General features: G+C 46.9%; 1 protein-coding gene and 1 long non-coding RNA gene across 3 annotated transcripts in view; one reads left to right on the top strand and one right to left on the bottom strand.

Moving 5' to 3' along the window:
- PPM1H (protein phosphatase, Mg2+/Mn2+ dependent 1H) overlaps window positions 1–26,933 on the top strand; it is a 263,100-nt gene that overhangs the window by 207,938 nt on the left and 28,229 nt on the right. For both annotated transcript variants that reach the window (XM_082849676.1, XM_082849677.1), the window contains exons 7-8: window positions 10,361–10,424; window positions 13,882–13,989. In XM_082849676.1, the coding sequence (XP_082705802.1) occupies window positions 10,361–10,424; window positions 13,882–13,989 (172 nt within the window). The remainder of the gene's footprint in view (window positions 1–10,360; window positions 10,425–13,881; window positions 13,990–26,933) is intronic.
- Window positions 19,249–26,933, bottom strand: part of LOC309968422 — a 69,585-nt gene continuing 61,900 nt past the window's right edge. The window contains exons 2-3 of the long non-coding RNA XR_014326572.1: window positions 24,129–24,226; window positions 19,249–20,943 (exon numbers count right to left, since the gene is read on the bottom strand). This is a non-coding gene — a long non-coding RNA (uncharacterized lncRNA). The remainder of the gene's footprint in view (window positions 20,944–24,128; window positions 24,227–26,933) is intronic.

Raw genomic sequence — 26,933 nt, 5'->3', positions numbered from 1 at the left:
CTGAGTCCAGACTGTTGCACATCAACTTGTATATAGCTTAGGGCCTGCAGGCTTCAACTAATTTAAATGACAGTCCAAGGACCAAAAGGAGAAGATAAAGTGGCATTTGTTGGTGGAGGCTTGGCCTCACAGGGGGACTTTCCCAGGAATCAGGTAATTAAGATACCCATTGACAACAGTTCCTGGCACATAAATCCAGGGACCCAGTGCATCAAAATATGACCCCGTCCCTCAAAACTCAGATCTACAAATAAGGAAAGCCTGCTTGTATATACAGTGGTGAGCCTGTGTCAGAGAGGGTGCTGCCCAGAAGCATCAGAGAGGATATTCCTAACCCCCGGCCTGCCTGCTGGGTAGGGGATGTTTCTTAGCCTCTTGCTACTCACCCTGGGGCCCTGAGCACGGCCTCTCAGCCTTACTCCCCGGCTCTGACTTAATGACCTCATTAAGTTTGGTTCACATTCACCCTCCCTGACAGTTGGGGGACATTTTTCCAGCATATTAAGATTTCATCCAAAGACAAATTTAAGAAATTTGGGGGGAATTTCTTAACTGTGAATCTTTGAAACCAGGAAACAGGGCCTCTTAAAAGAAGGCATTAAAAAAATAAGAGACCCGACAAAGTACCAAAATCTTGTGTTGCCTTAAAGAAAACGCAAGCATGGGTATTCATGCAGGGAGGAGGGGGTGTGGGCCGCCCACTGCAGGGCCATCTCCAGGAGCAGGAAGCAGCCGCCTCTTTCTGAGCTCTGTGGTTAGGCTTTGGGCTCGACTCCTTTGCAAATACAGAGGGCTGGCAGGAAAAAGGAAGAATGAGGTGATTGCCAATCCCCCGTTGCTTTTTCCAGGAAGGTCTGGGGGAGGATGGGTGTGGAGAGAGCTGAGTTGGTGGGAGAGGCGCTGTGGATTCCGTGAATTGCTTAATTGAGGTCATGCCAAGCTCTTAAAAGGCACGGGTAGCATTTGGGCTCTCAGCATGTGTCTGTTCCTGACCATCCAGGTCTCGGTGATGTTTCATCCCAGGGCTCCTGGGATTCAAGCTTCTGTTGAGATTTGGTTGTTGGAAGCCAGAGATGGGGACCAGAGCCTGAGACGCTCTGTCTACCATCCTCCATCCAAACCTGCTCAGCCCCTCTGAGATGTGCCTCTGTCTGCCTAGGACTTAGTTTCTGTCTGGGCAAATGAGACTTCCTGGGGCTTAACCTCCCTCCTAGAAGGGCGCTGAGCTTCTAGCTGAGGGGGGAAGATTCTCCATTTATGACTATTTCAGACCAACCCAAAAGCACCCCCTTTAGATTATTAGCTCGGAGATACCCTTCTGAGTCTCTGAGCCTTCACTTTCCAGTGGAACCATAGACCTTTCCGGATGAAAGTTGCACAGGTGCTCTCCTTCATACTTTGGTATCACTAGCAGCAGTAGAAAAAGTATGAATTGGGGTGTCTCGGGGCCTCAGCAGGAAGCAGTTTTCCTGGGGGAATGTGCTGTCCTCCTGCCTGTGGGGACCGGTTATCTGTGCTCTACCTCCCCAGTGATGAGGGACGCTCCTAAGACTATTATAGCCACCACTTAGAGTTAAATAGCACCTTGTTCTTCTTCACAAAGGACCTTCCCAGACATGTTCGCATTTAATCCTTGGAAACTTCCGTGAAGAAAGGCAGCTGAAGAAGCAAATGCAGTGAGGTTGCGGGACTTTGCCAAGTTCACACAGCTAGTCCACGTGAGGACTCAGCTGTAACTTCAGAACCTCTGACTCTACGCCCACAGTGGACTCTGCCAGGCGGGGAGAATCCAGGAAGAAAGACTCCCAGGGGAGGAGAGCGGTCCAAGGCCGTGTCAAGAGGTCAGCGAGTGGAAGAATGTGACTCACTGGTGTGTGTCACTGGAGCCGCAGGAGTGGATGGTCAAGATGAGGCAGCCCCTGAAGGAAGAGGGTCCATCCCAACCCTCAGAAGGGATCACATTCTTCTTAAATGACTTTGAAGTCCCACTAAGGAAATTAAGACTTAGGGAAGCAAGTGCTGTTTCCATCCCTCTTTCTACTTAAAAGTCAGGACTTAGGAGAGAAGGGAGAGCATGGGAAGCGATCTGTGTGGATGGTGCCAAAGCGTGAACGTTGGGTCCCTGGCCTGTGGGTTACGAAGTCAGAGTGGGGGCTGTGGCTGGGAATGGAGGAATCCAGCAAAGATGAGAAAGAACTTTCTGAAGTGGGGACTTGCCTTCCCTAGTAGACTTTCGCCTGAGTTAATATGGAAGAAGCACATTATCTAGGTAACACCGTAGACCCTGGAGAACCACTGCACCAAAAGCTACCATTCTGGAGGTGATGCCTAGGAATTACCACGAGAAAGCGATAAGCAAGAAGATCATACACACCATTTTTATAACTTTATGACTATCTACAAATTCGTATTGGCAATAAAAGGGAACCTAAACTTTTAATATAATGGAGTAGACAAAAATCCAAGGTATCGCTGATGGAACTCAACTCCAAATTTCAGCCCCAGGAAAGCTTGCTGTTAAGGAAGAATGAGCGGGGAAGCGTGTGCTAAAAAGGAGGTGGCAGCCTTTATTCATGTATTCATCCATTTAGCGTCTACTTTACATCCACAATGTGCCCGCAAGGTTGTCGATATGAGGATAGAACAATGAATAAAACAAAATCTCTGGCTGCATGGAGCTAATGTTTTAGAGGGGGAGGCAGAATGAGTAAATTAATAAATACGGTAGTTGCCGACTGTGCTGTGTAAGGACCATGAAGAGATGAGACAAGAGCAGAAAGCATCATACTTTTAGATGAGCGGCTGGAGAAGGCACTCTGAGGGATGCCCAGGAGCTGGCTCTGTGAGGGTCTGGAGGAAGAATGGCCCAGGAAGAGGGAAGGACGAGCCCCCGTGGCACATTTAAGAAACAGGAAGAAAGCTAGTGTCCCGAGCATGTGGCAGGGTATAAAAGATGTCAGAGCAGTGTCAAAGATCAGACCAGGGAGGGCCTCATCGCTGGGTTGTATTTTAAGATGATAGAAAGCCGCTGGAGAATTTTAAGCCGAGGAGTGATGACTGTGGATGAAAAGAGAAATGGCTGTGGAAGATTTGCTTGCAGGTGTCTCGGCCAGTCTGAAAATACAAGCAAAGGTTTTTCTGATAAAAATTCCAAAATGGATACAGAGATGAGACGTGTTCATCCAGGAGGAGTCGTATAATTGCTACTCATCAGAAGGGTGAAGAGACATCACTGTGGCTGCCGGGGGATCTCTTGAGTTCAGACGTTCAGTGAATGTGTCTAAAACATGTACTCCAAGGAGCAGCACACAGCGAGGCAAGACCAGAGCAGGAAAGGGATGTGCGTGTGAGCGGGCATGGGCTGAGACTTAGAAAGCAGCCGCTGAAAACAAGACTTTTTGCTTTTGTTTTGTGAATACATAAAGAACAAGAAAATACGACAGGGCAGAATAAATCCACTGCCTGGAGGAAGTAGTAGTCGCTGGTTTGCTCCCTTCATCGAACATCTGTTGGGCCCTCATTATGCACTGAGCAGTCTCTGAGGTACCAGGGATGCCGCGGGTAGCAAAACAAAAATCTCCGTCCTCAGAGAACTTAAGTGGGGGGCAGGGCGCACAGGGGAGCAGTCGAGAAAATAAACGAAATAGGTAAAATACTTAAAATGTTAGGTGGCAGGAGATGCCTGAAGAAAAAGAAAGCAAAGAAGGGGAGTAGGAAGTTTGGGGGTGGGGAGTGATTTTTTAAAGAAGGTCATTTCATTACTTGGCTTTTATTTCAAGTGTGATGGGAAAGCCATTGGAGGGTTTGAGTAGGGTAATGACGTTATCTGACATTTTAAAATAATTACTCTGGTTGCTCTGAGAATAGAGGTAAAGGACAAAACTGAACGGTTTTCAGCACCTTCACTGCCATCACTGTAGCCGTGGCACCATCCTCTCTTGCCTGGCTTATTGCAGGGGGGCCCGAAGAGGCAATTGCAGTGCTGTAGGCTGAAGGAGATGGTGTGACATGAGTAAACAAAATATTCAACTCTTGTTGTGTTTCCTTCTTACTAGAGGATCAAGAAGGTGAGGCATTTTAAGCTGTTAGCAAGAAAAATACTGTAAACATTTGCCAAGTGGAGGCTGGGTCCAGAAACAAGAGTAGCAGAAGGTAGGTAGAAGGGCGGGACCGAGTGGGTGGAGGGGGACCTGGCCTGAGAGCCACAGCAAAGGAGTGAGAGGGGAGGTGACTTAGAGTGCAGATCTCAGAGGATGCAGCCCGTATGACCAGGTGCTGATGGGGAGCAGTGAGGAAGGTCATCAGGAAGTAGGTAGGAGTTAATAAGGTCAAGATTCCAGAAGCACCATCACAGCCTGTAAAGTTGCTGAGAATAATGTGCAGGGGAAAGAATGGGAAAGCAATCTGTAAACCTAAACTGAAGTCCTCAGGGAAGGTGGGAGAATGCCCTGAAAGGGGATGGAGGGGTGTGGGAGCAGATGGGGGGAGGCAGAAGGAGAGCTGCAGTCTGGAAGGGCCAGGCTGATGGGGGAGCAATCAGTGCCTCTCTCTTGCCTTAGGAGTGAGAGCAGTTTGAAGGTTCAGCATCCCCTGGAGGTGGTGTAATCTGCAGAACAACTTGGATTCACTAGTAAGTCAAGCTCAATTAGCAGTCTCCAGCGTTTTGATAGGGTGTCCAGGCTGGTTGAACGTGGCAACAGTGTACACGGATGTATTTTGACTTTGTAAGAAAGTTGATGGTTTCTTCTCTTAGTCTTTGGACAAGATGGAGAAATACTGTGTGGACAGCAGTTCAGTTGCTTCATAGATAGCCTGAGAGCTATACCCAAAGAGTCTAAAATTCATGAGGACAGTGTCTCTCTGGATCAGTGTTTTCAGGCTTTCTTAGTCCTAAATCACCCCCTGCCCCACCACCCAGTAATTTAAACATGGATATCTCACTGTCTGCCCTCTACTGTTGAGTCTGTCTTCTATGTTTCCACCAGACAAGAACACGATTTTTCAAATTGCACTGACTTTCATCCACTTGCCTTCAAAAAATGTTGATATACCCTTTGTCTGGTTAGGTTGACCTGGAGGAAGGTCTCTAATGGCTTGGTTCTGCTTAGCATTGTTGGTTTTCTCCTTCAGTGACCCGGATGAAGGTGGCAGAGCTGGTTATCAAATTTAACGTGACATAGCGTAGAAGGAGAGCTGAGTTTTTTGGATGAAAGGATATGGATTCAGATGTCCCTTGGTGGGTTGGAACGATGGACTGAAACTAGCAAGGTTATAAGGGCAGTGGAGTTTTCCACTCAAAGCAAAATATTCATTGCGTAAGTGTAAACTAGAGGAAGACGATGAGTCAAGAAACCTTCTCAGGTCTTTTTTCTTGTGGACTGACTGGGCTTTTGTTTGGTTGGGTTTTTTGTTTGTTTGTTTTCCCTCATTGTTTCATTATATGACCCTAAACCACGCAGAGACGTGTACCTGCACATACCGCCAATATAAGCTGCAGTAATGTAAAAAAGAGCAAGGTCTGAATCAAAGAAGTAATCGTTTCATTCTTTTGTGGACCACATCTTAAGTGTTTTCAGTTCTGAGTGCCATTCTTTGAGGACTGTGACAAGCTAGAAGGCTCCGAGGGGCCCCTCTCACGGTATTTGGTGCTCAGTTAATAAATACTGGTTGAACGGATGGTTAGGGATGGTGCCTCAGGTCCTGTGAAGGACAATTCATGAGACTAGGAAAGAGGAAACTTTGAGATAGCTCTCTTCAAATATTTGCAGAGCTCTGAAGTAGAAGAAAGGCTAGATTTCTTTCATGTTTTCCCAGAAGACAGACCAACACACCAATGGGTGGACTGGGTCCATTTAAAAAAGAATTTCCCGGGGCTGTTCTCCAGTGGCACTGCAAAGTTAGTCCTGTAAAGTTCCTCGGACAGGGACTGTCTACAGCAGCCCATTCGATGACAGAGGCCAGGGCCAGTGTGAGGGGTGTTGAAGGAGGGATTCCTGCATTTGGGGTACAGCCAACTTAGTGACCTTCTGGTCTCTTCCAGAGCTGAGCTTCTCCTTCCAGTGGGTCCAGATCAATGGTGCCTTGTCTTTTCAGCTTTGCAGAACCAACGCTGCAAGGGAAACTATTACACTTACTTTTAAAAATGTTTAATGGAAACTTCTGAGGATACCGCCTGGAGTTAGGGAAAGCCCTTTAATTTATTTAGCCCTTTTTAAGCCTTGCATTATTTTTTTCTTCTCATCTCATCCTTGTGTCAGTTGGCCTCATAAATATTCATAAAGGAATTGACCCCAAATGAGAGTCTAAATATCTTTCCTAAGCCTTTCAGTTTTGCTTTCTTGTAACAAGTAATTATCTGAATATGATCTCTGGTCAGTTATATTATTGTAAACTAGTGAGTAATCTATTCGGGGAGGTTTTTTTTGCGGGGGGGCAGTTGTTGTTTTTTGGCCACACCGTGAGGTTCGCAGGATCTTCGTTCCCCAACCAGGGATTAAACCCGGGCCCCTGGCAGTGAAAGCGCTGAGTCCTAACCACTGGACTGCCAGGGAATTCCCTGTTTTGGGAGTTTTTTTAAAAAATTTAATCAGGATTTCGGAAACCATAGGATGTGATGTGAAGGAATAGACTTTATCTATTCATCTTAAGCCCTAAGTACGTCTATGTCTTAGAGCTCTCAAGCTTCCGACCTCTCTTATCCTCTCACCTCCCCCAGCGGAGAGGAGTGGAAGCCAAGGACACTTGGGAAGCGTACAGATTCAAGCCCACAGCCTACACATGGGCTGTGGATGTAATATGAACAGCAGAAACTGAGGTGGTCCCTTAAGCTGCAGGACAGGTTGAGGGAGGCCTGCAGTCTGTGGGAGAGGACCCCGTCGGACTCCTTGGCCACAGGTCAAATGACCTGGGAAGCGGTGGCTTCCGCGGCTTCCCTGCGTTCTTCCCTGTAGGCTGTGTTGGGGAACAGCTGCTGGTTTTGTCCCCTCATGGTCACCTTTTGCTCTTCTGCCTCACACAGAAAATTCCCCTTCCTTTTCTGCCAGAAGTTCCCCATCATTGCCTGCTTTTTACCCACTGAGAGGTGGGCAGTAATGGTCTCATTTGAGACTCTTCAACTAGAAGGAGAAACCTGCAGAGCTAAACCCTGACATCACGTTTCTTTGGTGTGTTTTCTGGGACAGTCTGAGTTTAGCTTAAGGGCCGCTAACACGGGATACGGTCTTGGGAGAGTAATGTAACCTGGGTCTCCTTATCTGTCAGATAGGACACTGCAGGGTCTTTGAGAGATTTTAGACATGGTACGCAAATAACCAGCCCAGTGTCTGGGCTTGTACAAGGTGTTCAGTCAGTTATAGCTGCAGTCACTATTATTAGCTATCATTGATTTGCACCGTCTTTAATCACGTTACCAGTTTTAACTCTGGAGTATTCTACTCTTTGTTATTTAAAACTTTAACCGTGGCGGGAAGTCCACTCACCGTCAGTCACGTGATGAGCTGAAAGCCTGCGGAGGGGAGGGTGCTCTGCTTCCTCTCTCTATTTGTAGTTATTCACCCGGGTCATCTGTTGGGGAGGGGAGGGGAGGGGGCTCGTATTTGATTGAAAACCAACAATGGCAGGAACGGAATAAACCTTTCTTTTCCAGAGCTGTCTTTTCTATTTTCAACTTTTTTGTTGTTCTCGAAGATGAAGAAACAGGGGCTAAAATGTAACGTTCGCCCTTGTGGCGGTCTTGTTGCTGTGGGTGACAACTCCAAGATGAGTGTCTGCCTTTCAGAGCTGTGGTGACGCAGACTTCACTCTCCTGAAATTCTCTGCCCCGAGAGAACTCGATTACCTGGGCTTACGGTAGAGTCAGAGGACAGTGTCTTGCCGCCTTTTCAAGCTTGGCAAGAGTGTTCGTAGCCTGTCTCCACTGAGCTCTAAGCATTTCCAGTCCTCGACTCTAGACCTGCCACCTTCTGCCTCACGAGTGATTCCAGACTCTGTGCCTGGATCTCCAGGCCCTAGCCCCTCCCTGGGGACCGTCCCCACTGCCTGTCCTCCTCTCTGTCTGAACCTGTCTTCTTACTCTCCACACTTCCTCCCTTCGCTCCCCAAGCCCTGCTTGTGCCCACTGCGCAGCCTTTCTCAAGCCATTACCCCCTTTCCCTTGAGCCATGTAGTCTGTCATCTTTAGGGTCAAGGTGACAGGGGGCTTATTGCTCAACTGATTTTGAATGTTAGCTAATGATTTTGGTCTCTAGTAGTGGTTCGCAACCGTGGCCGCACACTGGAATCACTTGGGAAGCTTTTAAAAAATTCCTGGTACCTGGGTCCCATCCCCAGAAGTTCAGATTTAATTGCTCTGGGATGTGACCTGAGCATCAGGATTTTTCAAGCCTCCCCAGGTGATTCCATATGCAGCCAAGATGGAGAACCACTGGTCTACAAACTCGTTCAATCCCCAAGCTGAGTGTATTCTAATAATAGCGCTGTTTGGTCCCCAAGTGACGTGGATACCACAGTGTCTTAAATAGTTCATGGGAGTATAGAAACATCAAAGTAGCTATTTCCACCTTGTGTTAGTTTGGTAGATTTGGGGGAAGGAAATAGTACAGTTCCTTTGTCGAAAATTCAATCCATGGCGTACCGCTGGGCCCACTTGACGGCAGCAGCGGCAGCAACTAGCTTTTATCAAGCTCTCAGCGTGTGCCAGGCACTGGGCTAAATGCTTCCTAAGCTCGCCACATTCATCAGCCCATTTTTATCCTCACAGCAAGCCCAGGAGTTTTTGGCCTCTCTACTTAACGAGGAGCCTGAGGTCCAGAGAGGCTTCTCCGCTCTCCCAGGGCTATACAGAAAGCAGTGCTAAACTCAAGCGCAGACACGTCCAGTGCCAAAACTTCACTGTTCCTCTACCCTCTGGGAAGGAACTTAACCAAATAACTTCCTGGACAATAAGGATGTGCCTGCTTCAGTTTTGGGGTTGAGCCCTTTTTCAATCGGGTTGCATTCTTTTGTATGTCAAGCTCCTTCATAAATTGGATGTCGGGTTCACTCCCAAGCAGCCTAGATATATCCAGGACCAGGGGGCACGTCACAAATTAATTGTTTTCATGCACTCAGGAGATATTAGTTGAGAAAAGCATCTTGCTTCTAGCCTCTAACCTAGCAGAACCTACCCCATCTGTTACTTAATCTTCCTACCACTTTTCTGAGGAATTGAATAGGCAATGTTCTGCCCATTGTGCAGAAAGGGGGACTGGTGTGCCACGTATTAGCTTTCTACTAAATACTAGCGATAGCTACCACTTCTTGAGTACTTACTAAGTGCCGGGCTCTGTGCTAAGCTCTTCACATCCTGTGTGGTTATCCTCATTTACAGATGAGGAAACGTAGACCCAAAAAGGTGGAGCTCCTTGCCCAGGGTTACACAGCTGGTAACTGGGTACCACGTTTGCTTGTTGGTTTTTTAACCTCCTTGTGAGCGAAATCGCAAGACGTGGCCTTCGTTTGCTCTCTCACCATAGCCTGGCCAGCCTCTGCCGTGTGTGTCGTGGCATCTGGACAGCCGTGTCTGGAATAAACCATTGAAGCGTACAGTGGATTTTCTTTCTGTGTGTCGAATGGCCATTTAATAGCTCTCGTGAAACAGAGGATTTTCTGCCAACCTTGAATATCAGGCTGAGGTCAAACAGGCTCTAAATATTCCTTCTCCAGCCATTCCAGTACGAGGCTGCTTTGGCGTAAACAACCCCGGAAGGTGAGAACTGGCTCTTGGAGCAGCCCCTCCCCGCCCCCCCATCCACCGCTAGTGCTGCTGCTGCTTCTCACAGCTCCAGATTAATGACAAGAATCCTGCCGCCGCTGCTGGAGAGCTTCATTATTGCACGGACACTAAATGCTTAAGACGGGAACCTATCACCCCTGCTCGCTAATTGTGAATATGCCAGCTCATTTTCTCTCTCTTCAAGCCTGTAAAGACTTGGTATTTTCTGGTTTGTTAAAATATGCGCGCGCGCGCGCACACACGCGCACACGCGCGCGCGCACACACGCGCACACACGCGCGCGCACACACGCGCACGCACGCGCGCGCACACACGCGCACGCACACACACACACACGCGCACGCACACACACACGCACACGCACACACACACACACACACACACACACACACACACACACACACACACACACACACACACACACACACACCTGAAGGGAGAACGACTGTTTATACAGAAAGAGATCAGCAGTGTAGTGACCGGATGGAATCTCAGGGAAAATAAAGTACCTGGCGGCCTGTGTCAGGGCAGCAGGTCACTAATTGAGTGCAAAGCTTTTTTTTTTTAATGTTGTTTATCCCCCTACAGGGCATACAAAACCATTGAGGATGATGACTTGAAGTTTCCCCTTATATATGGAGAAGGCAAGAAGGTAGGCACGTGCCCTCCCCGGACTGAGAGAACAAGGCTCTGTCTCCACGGAGCCCGTGGTGATCTGTGTGTTCCACTCAGCAGCTCATGATTTCATAGCCTTGACAGCTTGAAAGAATATCACCTCCATCATCCTTCAGGCCTCCTGTCTTGAGGGTCCAAGGCGTGGCAGGGTTGGGGGACGGGGGTGGTGAGCATGAGGGACTAAAGTTAATGTTGTGAAAATGCCATCCCCCTTCTCAATCCATTTGAATAACTTTTCACAGTGTTTAAACACGACCACTTTCACATACATCATCTCCTTGTGTATCTGACGACAAGCCACGAGGCAGGCAGAGCTGGCTGCCTTCTATCCATTTGGTAGATGAGGCAGCCGGGACTCCGAGGTTAAAACTGCTCAGGAAGTCATGCAGCTGGCGAGGGGTGGTACCAGATGTGGAGCCGTGGCCTTCCACTTCCTTCTGGTGCCCTCACATCCCACCACGGAAGCTCAGGCTTTGCAAGGTGGCTTCTCCACTTGCCCCATGGAAAGGGGATCCAAAGTTTCACCCTGATTAAACTATAGGATCACATGGACCAGATGCCAGGCGGAGATAGCAAAGGCCATCCGTCACCAGCTCCCGGGGCCTCAGTCAGAATCAAACATTGTTGAGCTTAAGGAAGGCTGTTGCTCTTAAAGTGGACTCTGAGCAGAGACTCGAGAGGGTTGCAGTCCTGGAGCAGAGATGAGGAAGCTTTGAAGCCATTTCCCAGGAAGAACAAACACCTTCTGAATCATTGCATTCTTCCTCCAAACACGAATACATTTCAACTAGGCGCTGGGAGTTCCAATTAGAAGTGAAAAATGTGGTCACATTGAAAAGAATCTTCAACTGAAATTTTTTTCAGCATTTGATAGCTTTTATCAGGATGAAGTGACTCATAAGAAAACCGAAGGAGGCCTTCATGGGCAGAACTTGAGTGTATGTGTGGGCGTGTGCGTGTGAAAGAGAACACACAGGATTAGGTTTTGGGCTCAGTGTAGCCCAGCAGTGATTTCGCTGGAAGGAGACATTTCATGGAGGGAAATGAAACACAGCTAGTTGATCAATAAACGCACCATTTTTCAAACTAACTTGCCCCATCCCTGGTTGAGAATCATGACAGGGTAGAGCTCTACTCCTGGTAGGGTTTCGTGTATCTCTCTGTAGAGTGGGCGCCGTCAGTGCACATCGCTCAGCCCAGTGATCTACGCCTGCAGCTGCAGTTCTTTGTGGTGCTGAAATTCTCAGTATTACCCTGCTGCTACCCAGTGACTCCCAGTAAGCTCAGGACCACATCCTGTTGCCTTTGTATCCTTAGTACCTGTCCAGCCTGGTACTTGACGCATGGCAGGCCGTCCGTAAATGCATGAGTATTGAATAAGCTATTCAGTTATGTTCAGTATACTCTCCTTGGTACCACAGGAAAATGGATAAATGTGTTCTTCAAAGATAACCAGCAAAAAGATTGAAAAGAGCAAGGGTTTTCCCAGTGTAGCAAACAGTTCAATTCACCAGGACATCATGTTCCTCCAGCATTTCAGTTAATTAGGGCTTGACAGTTCTGTGATATGTAGCTGACAAGTTCAGTCATTGTACCTGTTGACCTATTTAAAAGCCACTGTGGCGTCAGTCTGCTCCAGGCATGCCCTGTACCAAAGTAGCCTGCCTCCTCTGTCCCAGGAGTCCATGATCTCTGCAGAAAGCTTTACAACACATCAGTTCTGTCTTGATCCTTTACAGGGGTTTTTTCCTTCCTCTCTGCACACGGCCTCCCCAGAAGTTTCAGAATACTTTCCCTGCTGTTACTTTTCATTTAATTTCTGCCAGTGCTTTGAAGGACTTGTGTGGGACATGTAAACAAATTCCGTAACTAGCAGAAATATCAGATTTCTTTGGACTAAAACGTCCAACCAGAGAAGGTGCCACAGCAGGAAGGAGAGTAGAAGGGCTACAAGGGACTCAGAATGTCCACATTTAGAGCTGAACGCGTCTCAGCTAGAAGGGAGCTGAGCCAGGCCCCCAGCAGAGCAGTGCCAGACCGGAGGTCCCCAGGTCCACATTCCTGTGTCTGCATTTCACCCCCTTTGATTCTTGCCTTTGAAATATGTGTTACGGTTTCATTTCCACTTGACTGTAAACCTGCCCACCTTCTGATGTGAAACCAGCTCCAAAATCCACAGCTTTTTGGGGAAAGTAGGATGAAGATATGGTAAAGTGTTAGATTCATGCCTTGGCATTTATAAGTTATTCTTATTACCCAAGCATTAGAGCGAGGATTCAAGTTCGGGTCTTTGAACCATGACACTGCACCAGGTACAGTGTTGCTGTTCCGAGTGTTAGAGCAGTGGGCTTCGGTCCACACAGAATGAGTTTCACTCCATCCCTCTGTGTTTACCTGTCTTGATGCTGGATATCCTTCTGCACAAAAATGTAGTGCCCCCTGCTCCAGGGAAACTTCTTAGTAGAATTTTTACCTCCTCTGAACTCATATAACCCATTGTTCATGTGTCTTTCAGCACTCGGCCATATTCCATATGTTGTTAATTAGACATGTACCTCTTAGCCTCCCTTACCAAGTTCCTTTGTAGGAGAGACCAGGCCTTAGATATTTGTCCCCCACAGCATGGTGCCTGCACATAGTAGGTGCTCAATAAATGTTTGAGTAAATCAAATCTGTGGCCTCCCAGGAGATCATTAGGCTGACAGTGTAGGCATTAGTTTAACCGTATTGCTTCCTTAAAGCATTTGGACAACCATGTAGAGAAAGCTACAGATGGTGTGGTCTCAGCTATAAGGTGTCTGTGTATTTACAGCAAAGTGACATCATGTTCCTTTCCACCCAGATGGAATTTGTGAAGATGTTAGCAGGACAGGTTATAGAGTTGCTAATGGTTCATTTTCTCCAGCCGTAAAGTGTAATATATGAGCTTTGGGTGGGCAGGATCTGCCTCTGACGGTTTTACATCTTTTATCACAGAACCAGAGACGTAGCAGGTGTTCAGTAAACACGTGAAGGATGGATGTATAGCAGATGGGTGGGTGGGTGGGTGGGTGGATGGCGGGATGGGGGGATGGGCAGATGGTTGGATTTGGTTTGAATTGATTTCAGTAGCTGTAGACATCACAGATGTATTGTATTTAGTTTATTGGACACCCTTCCCTCCAGTCTCTGCAAAAGAAATCTGAAATGAGACAGCAGCAGTCCATTAAAATTAAGATAATTGCTAGAAAAGCCACTCCTCAAGTATGCAAGTGACCTTGGTGGGCCCTTCCTTGGAAACAAGTACCCACAGAAGTTAGCAGCCAGGGGCATGGAGAGGGGCAGGAAGAACCGGAAAACGACTGCTGCTCTCTTAGCCCGTGGCAGCCATACTGTGGTGAGAATACTTTCTCTGTGTGTGTATGTTTCTGATGACCCTCTGCTTATACTCCTAGGCCCGAGTAATGGCGACTATTGGAGTGACCAGGGGACTTGGGGACCATGACCTGAAGGTGCATGACTCCAACATCTACATAAAACCATTCCTGTCTTCAGCTCCAGAGGTACCGCATGAGGTTTTTGTTTCTCTTTGGTACAAGAACATGTTTTCTACATTATTCTTCCCATGACTCACACCCCAGATCCAGACAGTAGCCAACTTGTGTCACATGTACTTCTGCAGTGTCTCTCATGTCTGTTTCTTTTCCCCACTCCATTCTCACTTGGACTGTGCTGGTTCTTCCCTCATGGCCTCCCACCCAGATGGCTGCACAGCCCCTAGTGGCATTCCTTGCCTTCTCAATCCAGCCCACATATTGCCATCAGGCCAATTTTCCTAAACAACTACTCTGACACCTGTTTGTTCAGAAACCTTCAACAACACCCCAAGGCTCAGAGACTAAAGCACAGACTTCTTCACTTGGCATTCAAGGCTTGTTATAATTTGGTCTAACTTAAAAAAAAAAAAAATCTGATCTTTGTTCCCCTACACCAGCCAGAATGAACTTGTTTTTTTTTTTTTTTTGCGGTACGCGGGCCTCTCACTGTTGTGGCCTCTCCCGTTGCGGAGCACAGGCTCCGGACGCGCAGGCTCAGCGGCCACGGCCCACGGGCCCAGCCGCTTTGCGGCATGTGGAATCCTCCCGGACCAGGACACGAACCCGCGTCCCCTGCATCAGCAGGCGGACTCTCAACCACTGCGCCACCAGGGAAGCCCCCCTCTTAGATTTTTAATTGCCTAGAAAGCTGATGTCATTCAGTTGATGTCTAGAGAAGTTAACTGAAAAACAAGTTGTCATATATTTGGTTTAAAAAATCATTTTTCTTATAATACAGGAAACAATGTCAAGTTCTATTTCAAGGTATATCATTTACAAAAGATATTACTTCTAAGTGATAGAACACTCTTAGTAGTTTAGGGGTATATTTTCTCGCATATCACGGAGGCTGGAATTTGGTGGCTGTTCATGTTGGTGCAGCACCTCCAATGTGCCAGGGGTAACACCTCTGCATCTTTTTTTCCTTCGTAGTTGCAAGATGGTGACAGAAGCCCCAAGCATAACATTTTCATGCAAAGCAGCAAGGAGGGGACAGCCTATCTGTCCCAGTAGACATTCACTTGCATCTCACTGGCCAAAACTGTGTCACATGACCGCCCCTAGCTGCAAAGGAGGTTGGGAGAGTGAGAGAAATGTTTGCAATTTGTACAGTAGAGGAGAGCCAGGGAGGGGTGAGTCAGGAACCAGCGGTATTTGCATACCGTGTAATTAACTGTTGAAACTGTGCCTCACACTGGAAATCCCTGAATGTTTAGACATAGCTCCATCTGCATGTTCTTCCCAAGGGTGGGTGCTGTGTTTGTAGCGAAGGCTCTTTTTGTTGGAGGAAACAGAAACCCACTCATGCTGACTCAAAAAAAGGAGGTGTTTATTTTAATAATGTCGGAAGAGATATTTATGGGGTCCACAAGAAGAACCCTTGAAGAGCCAGGCTTTTGGGGAGCGAAGGTGGCTCTGGAATCCAGGCAGCCCTGAGACCAGCCGTGCTCCATATGTCTCTGCCACCAGACAGCCAGGTTCTGACTCCCCCAATTGCACGTTCCCAGAGAGGAATCTCATTGGCTCAACGCACCTTTTCTCCAGGGTCACAAGTGACTTCCCAGCCTGTAGACTGTCCACTCCAGAGCCAGCGATGGGTACCATCAGCCACCCAGGCCTACCCCTTTGGCAGGGCTGTGAGCAGGGCTAGTTCCTTTAGAGTCCTTTATCGCTGAGGCTGACATCTAAAATAGATCTAGCCACAGGAGGTTAAGAGGTTAAGAGGGAAATCTCTAGTAAATAGCAGGCGTGGAAGATACGCACATTTCCTGATATCACCCAGGATGTCAAGTGAGGTCAGCTTGGTGGAAATAATAATTACCATCTGCAGATGTCTCTCTTTTCGCCTTCATAGCAATTCTGCGTGGTAAGAACCCTTATGATATAAAATGTCCAAGGGCCCCTGGAAGTTGGTGGATCCCTGCTCCCTCTATTCTGGCCAACAGAAGGATCCCTGAATTACTGCTGAAACTCCTCCTGGCCAGAGAAAACCAATAACTATTGGGTTGGCCAAAAAGTCCGTTCAGATTTTTCCGTAACATCGTATGGAAAACCCGAACAAACTTTTTGGCCAAGCCAATGCTAGACTCATGGACGTCTATATTTTCCCCCTTGGGAGGGAGGCATTTATCAGGCATATTAAATGGTGCTGTCACCTTTCCAAAAAACACAGGTAAAGTGTGACTATATGGGGGGTGAGGGCTTCTCAGGAAACACTAATAACCATTTTGCTCCTTAAAGGAGAGTGAAAACCTTCTCCCCCTCCCCCCCCCACACACATTTTCTATATAAAGTGAGAAGTTTGGTTTGGTTTTCAGAAGAATGGTCCCTATGCAGTTAGGTTATAGATCTTCCAATCACTGTGCTCCTGTGGATCCCAAGAAGAGACTGTAGGTTTAAAACTTGGGCCAGTATGGGAGAGTCCCCGAGGACTGATGAAAAATCCCAGTTGGTTGATCAGAAACTTCATGTCACCTGTCTGGAAGTCTGGGCCGGACGATATACTTTTTTTTTTTTTTTTTTTTTACGTGCAGCATCTCATGTAATCCTCACAACAATTCTGTGAGGTGTGTATGGTTTTTATACCCATTTTACAGACCAGGAAATTGAGATCCAAGGAAGTACATTAACTTCCCCATGGTTGTACAGTTATTAACTAACAAGATGATCCTTGTACTCAGGCTTGTCCAATTCGATCAGGCTCTGTAGGAGAGGGAAGCTGAGTTCAAGGACATCTTCTCGGATAGTGTTGAAGGGACCCACTGAGAACTGTTTCAAGGGGCTCTGAAGAGAGTACCTCTGTCTTGGGACTTTAGTGGCCAGAGTTCCTCAGAGAAATATGGCCGGCCTCAGACTGCAGTTGTGGAAAATGATGGTGTGGTAGAAAAAGTAATTGGGAAAGACAGGACTGGCCTTCTGTGTGTGCCACCCTAGGCCAGACAGAGTTGTGCAAAATGAGGTTGTGCACCTCTAATTTAGCTTAATGGGTATGTAGTGTAAATCTCAAGATTCTTTTGCACGAGATTAAAATTGTTGTACATTTTAAATGTTTCCAGATGGGGAGGCCTTAGCCAGAGCCAGGAAAGGGGGAGGAAGGTCCAAGGGAAGACGGGGGAGCAGCTTGAATCAGCTCCGATGCAGGAGTGCAGAAGAAAAGACGGGTACAGGGGAACCCCACATCCCCGGTCTTGGGGCAGAAACTCCTTTTCCCTGGGTGGCAGTGATAAAGTCAGACCCTGGAGAAACGGCTAGGGGGCTTCTGTTGGGAGCCCACCAAGCCGGGTACATTTATTTAAATCATCTAATAAGGAATAACTGGCTCCCTTGCTGCCTTTATTCCCCCACCCGCACCCCAAGCCTACCCTGGCTTTCTAACCATGACTTCCTAAGAACATTCCCCTGCTACGCTTCATCTTTGCCAAGCATGGGTCTTTATTTCACATTTGGGTTCTAAATTTCAAACTCAGCTCAGGCTGGTAGTTTTAACAGTCGCAAGGAAGTGGGGTATGTGTGTGTGTGGGGGGGGTGGAATGTGATTTAGTTCTAAGAAAAAAGGCTCAAACATCTTCTTGGAAATCAGCATTGTTCCCATTCATCATTGTAGCTCCTAATTTGACTTGATGAGTTAAATAAAAATAAATCAAAACCATGTGGATCAAATTTACGTAAAAAATGCACAGGGGTTTAAAAATTAGAGAAGCGTTTCTAGCCAAACACATTTTTGGTTTCGCTGAACACAAGGCATTGGAAAAATCTCGAGTTTGCCAAACCCAAAGAGCGGCCGCCAGGTTTGCTGAGCCTCCCACGTATCTCCCCAGGTCGAAGGTAGGGAATCTCTGGCCGAGAACTGAATTCCACAGGAGGCCCCCATCAACCCAGCACGGGTCTGTCTGCCGAGCGTAGGAAGCGTTTTGACCCTCCCCTGGTCCACGGCATCATTCCCCCGTGTAACTGGAGCCTCTCCTCCATAAGGGAAACACCCCCATCGGGTCTCCCATCCTCTCGCTCAAGGAAGCTCATCACTGTTCAACCTTTGTGTATCACCCTAGAGTTCAAGTGGAGAAAGAGAGGATTTGTGAATTCAGAGTCACTCTGCATCTTCTTTTCCAGCAGTTCTCCACCCCGTCCAGCACACACCTCATGACCTATTCCTCAGACAGCGCGGCCCAGGCCTGCAGCCTAAGCCTACAGATGTTCTCTACTCCGCACCCATTTCTGGCCTGTGACAGCCCCTCCCTAGAGCTAGGATTCCTCTTAATGTCTTTCTTGCTTTCTGGCCTCTACTCCAAGACTGTGCTTGACTTTAGGCCCCTTTCGGGCTCTTGGAAGAATGAGGTCTTTTTCTGTCTGGGGGCCGGTTTGCAAAGCCAACCCCATCAACTCAGCAGTCCCCCACCTCCCGCCCCCGCCACACTGAACCACAAGGGAGCCTGATTTTCTCTTGGCTTCATTTTTCCTCTCCTTAGTGTTCAGGATTCCTGTCAGCTGTTTTCTGTGACTCCAGCTCACTCATTTAGGTCATTCTTGGTTCTCTTCATTTAGATTTCATTTTTTTCTTTCATCTGAAACAGGCTTCTCTAAAAGAAGGAAGACCTTAGGCTCCAGTATCTGAACTCCCTCCCTAGCACCGGCATTACCTGTGACCTCTACAAGTTCTTTCAGCCTGCTTTCCCCTTGCTGCAGGTGGGGTGGAAATGCCTAGATTGACAAGGTGCTGGGAAAAACAAATGAGAACATCTCTGGAATTGCATGGCACAGGGTCTGGTACATGGTCAGAGACGGTCAGTAAACATTAATCTTCCTTATGCACTGGCTTCTGGAAGCCTTTGCACTTACAGGGGATTCCCAGTATTCACTTTCAGGTGAAGAGAAGAATGACTGTTTTGTTTGAGACTCCCCTGTTGTCTCCCATGAAAACATGAACAATATTTAAGATCTCACGTTGACTCCTGGACATTTACGGTCTTCTGATTCTCAGTAGCTTTTCATGCCCCAAGCCAAAATCCTGTTTTGGGAACGAGCATGTTTGATTGTACTGTGTACTTTCTGCAGTCTGGCCAATTCATAAAAAAACAATACTGGTGCACAGTGATACGGGGAGATGGCTGGGCTACATTAAGTGAAACAAAATAGGATTGTATATACAAAAAATTGATCGTAAGTAGGTAAAAAAGTTGTGTGCATATGTATACACATATATAAAAATGTAGGTCTTGAGAAGGAAATTTTCTCGAATGTTACAGTAATTATCTTTGGGTGGTAGAGGAGGAATTAAAAAATTCCCTAGACCCCTCAAAAATACCTTAGGAGGCAGTGTGATATTGTGGTTAGAAACTCAGACCTGGTAATCAGTCATGGGCTCAAGCTCTATCTCTTTACTTACTAGCTGGGTGATTATAAGAAAGTTACTTTACCTAAATCTCAGTGTCCTCCTCAGTAAAAAGAGGACAATAGGGTTGTTATACCCAGGAACGCAAGGAACAAGTTAAATGACATAAAAAGTACTTAAAACAGAATCTGGCCTAATAAACATTAGATCGTTTATTCCATCAAGACCACAAAATCTCACTGGCTGTTTACACAGAGAGTAAACATGAGTCCAATAGTGTTTATCGAGGAGCACACTGGGGAACATGTCCTCAGGCAATTAGAATCTGGGGCACTTGGAAGGCCAAAGAATAATCAGCCGTGAACCCTGTGAGTCCTGCTTCCTAAGGGACTAGGGGAATTCAGAGAAGGGAGAGAGCGAACAGCATCTAATCTGAAGAGGGAGGACAAGATAAAAGAAGGAAGCAGTAATGAGTCTGGTGTGAAGTAAAAGTTGCCTTACAGAATGTTTGGAAGATTAGCTTGAAGGGCTATTAGCTATAATCAAGCCAATTATCATGGAGGGCCTAGAACTGGACCCGAGGCGGCAGATCAGGTCTTCAGCAAGGGGATCAGCGTGATAAGTGAATGTGGCGGTGGAAATCTTAGCTTGTAACAGCGCGTGGATGGGGGGTGCAGAGGTAGGGAGGTGCAGACCGGGAGGCCGCCGTAGAAGTGAAACCATGTGGCAGTGAGGCTCTGAGCTGGGGCAGGGACCAGGAAAGCCAAAAGGAGGCACAGGGGAGAGGCGTTTCACAAAACCACGTAACAAGAACGGAGGGCACACTTGATTTTTGGAGGATGAAGCAGGGTGAAATTTTTAAAAAATTAAACTTTGCTTTCTAGCCTGTGAGAAAGGAAGAAGGTTGCTTGTTGGGGTCTGAAGAGGAAAAATAATTTTATCCTTTTTCCCTCTGAGTTTTCTGAACCAATTTAAAAAACAGACACAGGAGTCTGGGATGAAAATAACTTTATAGCGAGGATAAAGTTAGACTGGAAACCGCGGTTTGGATCTAAGACCAAAATGGACGTTTTATTCCTCACCTCCAGCCCTCAAATTAAACTTGCCTCCTGGACTGTCTCTCATCTCCCCACCCCACCAAGGGAGGTTTTCCTGGTATTTACCTGCTGGAGGACAGGAACAGAGGGACAGGTGCTGCTTATGGACAAGTAGGGACCAAGGAGAAAACTCCAACGGGCTCGCTGTCCCATGTCCCTTCTCACCAATCCTGTAGGGAGAGGGGCCCGTCACAATACAATGCCTTTGTGCCTCTGTTGACTACAAAACAACTTAGAGGCTTAACAGGAGAATTTATTCTTATCTTTCATACTTCTGCGGGTTGAATGGGCTCGGCTGGGTGCTTCTCACGTGGTCACAGTTGGCTATCAGTTGGGGCTGGAGTCATCTGAAGGCTAGATGGGCTGCAAGTCCGAAACGGCTCTCTCACATGGTTGGCAGTTGATGTGGGCTGTCAGCTGAGTGTTGAGTCGAGGCAGCTACACGCAGCCTCTCCATGTGGTTTTGGCTCCTTATGGCATTACTGCAGCTGGATTCTGAGAGGAAACATCCCAAGAGGAGTGGTTTGAGAGACTGAGGCAGAAGCTACAAAGCTTTTTTTTTGTTTTTTTCGGTACACGGGCCTCTCACTGTTGCGGCCTCTCCCGTTGCGGAGCACAGGCTCCGGACGCGCAGGCCCAGCGGCCATGGCTCACGGGCCCAGCCGCTCCGCGGCACGTGGGATCCTCCCGGACCGGGGCACGAACCCGTGTCCCCTGCATCGGCAGGTGGACTCTCAACCACTGCGCCACCAGGGAAGCGCTACAAATCTTTTTAAGACCTAGCCTCAGGAGTCCCAGAAGTTCACCTCTTCCACATGCTGGTGATTAAAGAAATCACTGAGGTGGGTCCACACTTGAGGAGAGGAGAACTAGAATCCACCCTTGATGAGAGGAGCGGCGCGCTTGTACAGGGAGGGAAGGAAGTGATGGCGGTCATTCTGGAGACCTTCTACCATCGCCTTCCTGTAGAAGTGTCCTCCCTGCTGTGAAATCTTGAGGATTAGAGTAATCATCCTCTGTCTTTCCAGTGCAAACTAATATAAGTTGATGCATTAGTTATTTACCTAGTTAATTAAGAAAGGAAACCTAGTTTGCAGTGTAGAGGCAGATTTACAGTGATGCTAGTTAATTAAATGTAAGTATCAGGGTCCTTCACTCAGACCAACCTTCAAGGAGTTCTGGTTGTTACTGGGAAATGTAGACAGTTCTATGTGGTGAGGAGAGGCAAGGTTACAATCAGGAATCATTTCCTTGCAATCATTCCTCAAAAGAAAGGGACCTCATTTCCCATGGTTCCAGTAATCTGTTGCAGTTTCTCTTCTCATTCCTAATAAGCATTCACATTAGTATCTAAGTTTGTATTCATAATTATTTCTGTGTTCTTTTTCTTAAAGAGAGCTCCCCAGAAAAATACTGTATCATCTCACTTCTATGTGGAACCAAAAACAAAACCCCCAAGAAACAACAACAAAAAACCAAAACGCAAAGAGATCAGACTTGCAGCTACCAGAGGTGGGGACAAAGGGGAATTAGAGGAAGGTGCTCAAAAGGTAAGACTCCCAGTTATAAGATAAATAACTACTAGGGATGTAACGTACAGCATGATAACTATAGTTTCCCATCTATTGTACTGCTGTACAATATATGGGAAAGTAGTTAAGAGAGTAAATCCTAAGTGTTCTCATCACAAAGAAAAAAACATTTTCCTTTTATTCTTCTGTTTTCTCTTTCTATTGCATCTATATGAGAAGATGGATGTTAGCTGAACCTACCGTGGTAATCATTTCATAATATATGAATCAAACCACCATGCTGTATGCCTGAAATTTATACAGTGATGTATGTCAACTGTTTCTCAGTAAAGCTGGGGAAAAAACACTCCCCAAATTGCATAAACTTCAGGCCTTACAAACCCTGGATCCCCCTGTACAAAGGGAAAATGAGGAGTTCTGTCTAAAGATACTTTGATAATTTACAGAAGTTGTATTTGGCACTCTTTTTTTTTTTAACCAGTCTTACTGAGATATAATTGACATATGAGATTGTGTAAATTTAAGTTGTACAGTGTTTTGATGTGTTAAGATGTACAGTGTTTTGATGTGTTTACTTACATACAGTTGACCCTTGAGCAACATGAGTTGGAAGGGCACGGTCCACTTATATGTGGATTTTTTTCTATATGTTATGGAAAGACCCAGGTGAATTTTTTGGCCAACCCAATACTACAGTACTACACAGTCCGAGTTTGGTTGAACCGCAGATGTAGAGGGACCGCACATACGGAGGGCTGACTATATAAGTTACATGCAGAGTTTCGGCTGTGCAGAGGGTCAGCGCCCCTAACCCCCTGGCTGTTCGAGGATCAACTGTATTGCAAAATGATTATCATGGTAGTGTTAGCTAACACCCCTATCACATCACTAATTACCATTCCTTTTCTGTATAACTTGCAGGTATATAACACAGTATGACATACAGATTATGTATATACATTATATATAGTGTGTATATATGTGTGTGTGTGTATGTATAATACAGTATATACACATTATATTTAACTATAATCACCATGCTGTACTTTGGATTCCCAGAACTTATTCATCTTATAACTGGAAGTTTGTGCCCTTTGACCATCATCTCTCCATTTCTCTCCCCACCCCCTCCCCGCTGAAAACCACCACTTTCCTCTATGTTCTATGAGTTCAGTTTTATGGGCAGTTTCCTGACTCTCTTCTCTAGTCCCACATGTCTGCAGCATCTCATACATCTGCTTCTCAGTTGGGTTGATGCCCCCTTGGGGGTATATGCTCCCCTCCCATCACCACCACCACTTTGAAAATGTCTGGGGGAAAAACAATCCCATGTTAAGAGTGTATAGAACTGCTTTCTTGGATTCTGGTACCATCTGACCTTATACATACAGGAGAGACTTCATGCCCTAGCCTGTCCATCTCCATCTCTCATTCTCCAGTCTAGCTGTAGAAAATCACTCGTGATGTACCTGTGTGTCATCCATATGGACGGTTCCCATTAGGAGCTGTCTTGAGATTTGCTAACCAGCTATTTGAATAAAACCACAATTTGAAATTTACTTGTACACACACCAAAAAGTCTAGCTTTTGAAATTTGTGGTCACACAAGGGAAGCCAACATGTATATTGTGTCAAACATTCCTTCTCGTTGGTGATTATTCCCCTCTGATCCTCTCCTGAACAGTAATAATTTCACTTGAATGTTTCGAGTATCTTTCTTTTTTTTTTTGCATTAATTTATTGTATTACCTCATATAAGAATAGTTTGAGGAGTTTGTTAAAGAATGCAAACCCCTGGAATCCACTTCCTGAAAATCTGAATCACTAGGTGTAGGGTGGGGTCCTAACAATTTTCACATTTTTAGACACTTCTGCAGCAGGTGATCCCAAGACCACTCTTTGAATAACACTGTCGTAAGCTATTCTTCACTGTGTTTCAGGAACTTTAGTTTCATAATCCTAAAGTCATCCATGCTCTAGTCCTGGATTGCATGATTCATTCTCACCAGGCCTGTGGCTCCGTTCTAGACTGGTAGGTTAGGGCTACTACACACCTCACTCTCTGCTTGATCATAGGTCTGCCGAGACCTGGCCTGCTTGCAAGCAGTGGGGTCAACTTTGCCACGTGACAGGTATCCCATAGCTTACCAGGGCTGATTGGGTCTCCTCTTCTAAGGCAAGATACACAGTAACTTGCTCTCCTGCTCACTGGAGATCCCCCAAATCCTGCCGTTGTGAAACGAGTCCTGTGAAGTAGTAACACAGTGTCGTTATTATGTTTAGTCCCAGTGGCCAGAAGTAGCAGCTACAAGAATCAGGAACAGTAGTCATTTAATCATTTACACGCCGGGAGACCAGATAACTTACCCTCTCAACCGGGACATTTTTGAGAGTCAGTGGGGACGCTATTAATAATTACACTGGGAAAGCAGCACAAACCCGAACTATCTCAGGCGAACAGGGATGGACGGTCACTCTGTATCTGCCTCCCCCACCTCCTAAATGGATTTGACGTGACTCAGTCCGTCTACACGGCACCCACGTACTTTCACTCACAGGCCGGGATTTCCTCTGACCCTGAGCTCTGCAGACGGGCATTTTAATGAACACAAATGTAATCCTCACATGACTGACAAGCTGGACTCAAGTCCATTTGTTCACTGATCCATTCAGTGAGGCTTGGATTCTGTGGTGAACAAGCCTTGGAATCCCCGAGAAAGGAGTAGATGATAGGAGTGCCCCCATCTGTAAAGGAAATTCCTTCCTCTGTAGCTTACCTCCCAAAGCTGTAAAGTTCTGGCCTCACGTGGAGAAAATGAAAGCCTTACGCTATCGCGGCCAGGCACTGGGTACAACTTTAGACTCTCTATATACCACCTAATATCTTAGCTGGTTTAGCAGCTTTTTCAGTTATTAGATGGTATCCACCCTCAAAAGGCAAATGTTTATTTTGTCTGTAGACTCCAAAAAAAAAAAGAAAAACACCAAACCTCAAGAATATCTGTGGTGCATTTCACATAGAAAATTATACCCACAGCCAAAACAACCAGCTTCTTTTGGGGTAGGAGGAACAGCCAACATATCTGTCATATTTTCAATGTCCCTTGATTCATTTGCAGTCAGACGCTCTGAGGTCATGTGGTCAATCCCATCCAGGTCGAACTCATCCTGTGATGAAAGAGTCAGGGAATGGTAGAGCCATAAGCATCGCCAGTGGCCGCATCATCCTAACCTTTCATTTCACAAAGGGAGACACTGAAGATTTGAGAAGCCTCATCCCTTACCACTCCCCAGTGGAAATCCAGTACTGTAGCCAAGCCAAACTACGCAAAGCCACCCTAGCACACCAGCCTGCTCTCTCACCCCCAGGCGCTGGCCCCTGCAGTTCCCTCTCCATGTAAGGTACGTGATGCCCAAAGTCCTCCCTCCTTGATGCTCCCCATCTTGTAAATCAGTACTTCCTCATTTCATATTCCCGGCAGGTTGTCAAGAGATTGTAAAATGTGAATGAACAAAGTGGTTTTGCCTAACTACTAAGGGGCAGAGGTGGGTCTCAAACCCAAGTCTTCTGCTACCAAATTCAGTGTGTATTTCATGACATCATCTAGTGTAGATAGAACCACAGCAGAGAATTCAGGTGCAGTCTTGGTGGCCTGCCAGCATGCCAGTATTGAAATAATCCACTGTGACGAAATAGGCTAGAGTTTTATTTTCTTCTGGTATAAGTGCTGTGTTCAGCGTTCTGCAGGTTGAGCTTTTGGGTTGGTTGGCCATGGAGGGTGGAGAGGAAAAGAGTTTGTACTCTTCTTATTTTCCACCACCTACTGGCAGCCTTTACCTTGGGGACCACCTGACTTTTCTGCCAAAACATGATTGAGAGTCCCAATCACTGTCAATTTTAAGTGAGACTTTAGGAAATGAACACCAGGTCCCTTGAGCTCACCCTTAACTCATCTCCTTTCACCAACTAGCTTACTTTCAGGTGTATTGCCCTGAGATCAGAGCCGTAAAAAAATAACATGCTGTGCATTAGAATTTGTAGTTCTCTTCCACATTATCTCATTTGATCTTTTTTTTTTTTTTTTGCGGTACGCGGGCCTCTCACTGCTGTGGCCTCTCCCGTTGCGGAGCACAGGCTCCGGACGCGCAGGCCCAGCGGCCGTGGCACACGGGCCCAGCTGCTCCGTGGCATGTGGGATCCTCCTGGACCGGGGCACGAACCCGTGTCCCCTGCATCGGCAGGCGGACTCTCAACCACTGCGCCACCAGGGAAGCCCTCTCATTTGATCTTTGTAACAGCTTTGTGAGAAAGGTAGAGTGGGTGTTATGATATTTATTTTTCTTGTATTTTTTTTTCCATTTTTTTAAACAATGATTTCAGGGATGAGAACATTGAGAGCTAAAGAAATAAAGGACTCGTCTCCAGTCCCAAGGCTGGTTAGAAGCAGAGACCTGAAGTGAGGGCTCCTACTAACCCAGGCAGGGAGGGTTCTGCTTCTGCACACAGCCGGACCTGAGCTGCTGGCTCACCTCATCCTACCTCAAATACTTAAACGGGAAAAAGCGTTTGGAGGACGTGCTGAGCTGATAAAGATGTGAGAGCTGTGAGGACATCCTAGACGAGCAGCCAAGACTGGGCAAATGAAAGAACTGATGGATTCTTTTAAACAGTGGCTTCAGGGGCTTCCCTGGTGGCGCAGTGGTTGAGAGTCCGCCTGCCGATGCGGGGGACACGGGTTCGTGCCCCGGTCCGGGAAGATCCCACATGCCGCGGAGCGGCTGGGCCCGTAAGCCATGGCCGCTGAGCCTGCGCGTCCGGAGCCTGTGCTCCGCAACGGGAGAGGCCACAGCAGTGAGAGGCCCGCGTGCCGCAAAAAAAAAAAAAACACCAGTGGCTTCAGGAAGCAGCGTCAGCTTACAGCAGCACGAGCTCTCACAGTCCACTGAAATTTC

Source organism: Leucopleurus acutus, assembly GCF_964270905.1.
Source record: "Leucopleurus acutus genome assembly, chromosome: 11".
In the NCBI taxonomy this organism is placed as follows: domain Eukaryota; kingdom Metazoa; phylum Chordata; class Mammalia; order Artiodactyla; family Delphinidae; genus Leucopleurus; species Leucopleurus acutus.
Note: the sequence above shows the minus strand (reverse complement) of the source record. Positions and strands in the feature narration are given on the sequence as shown.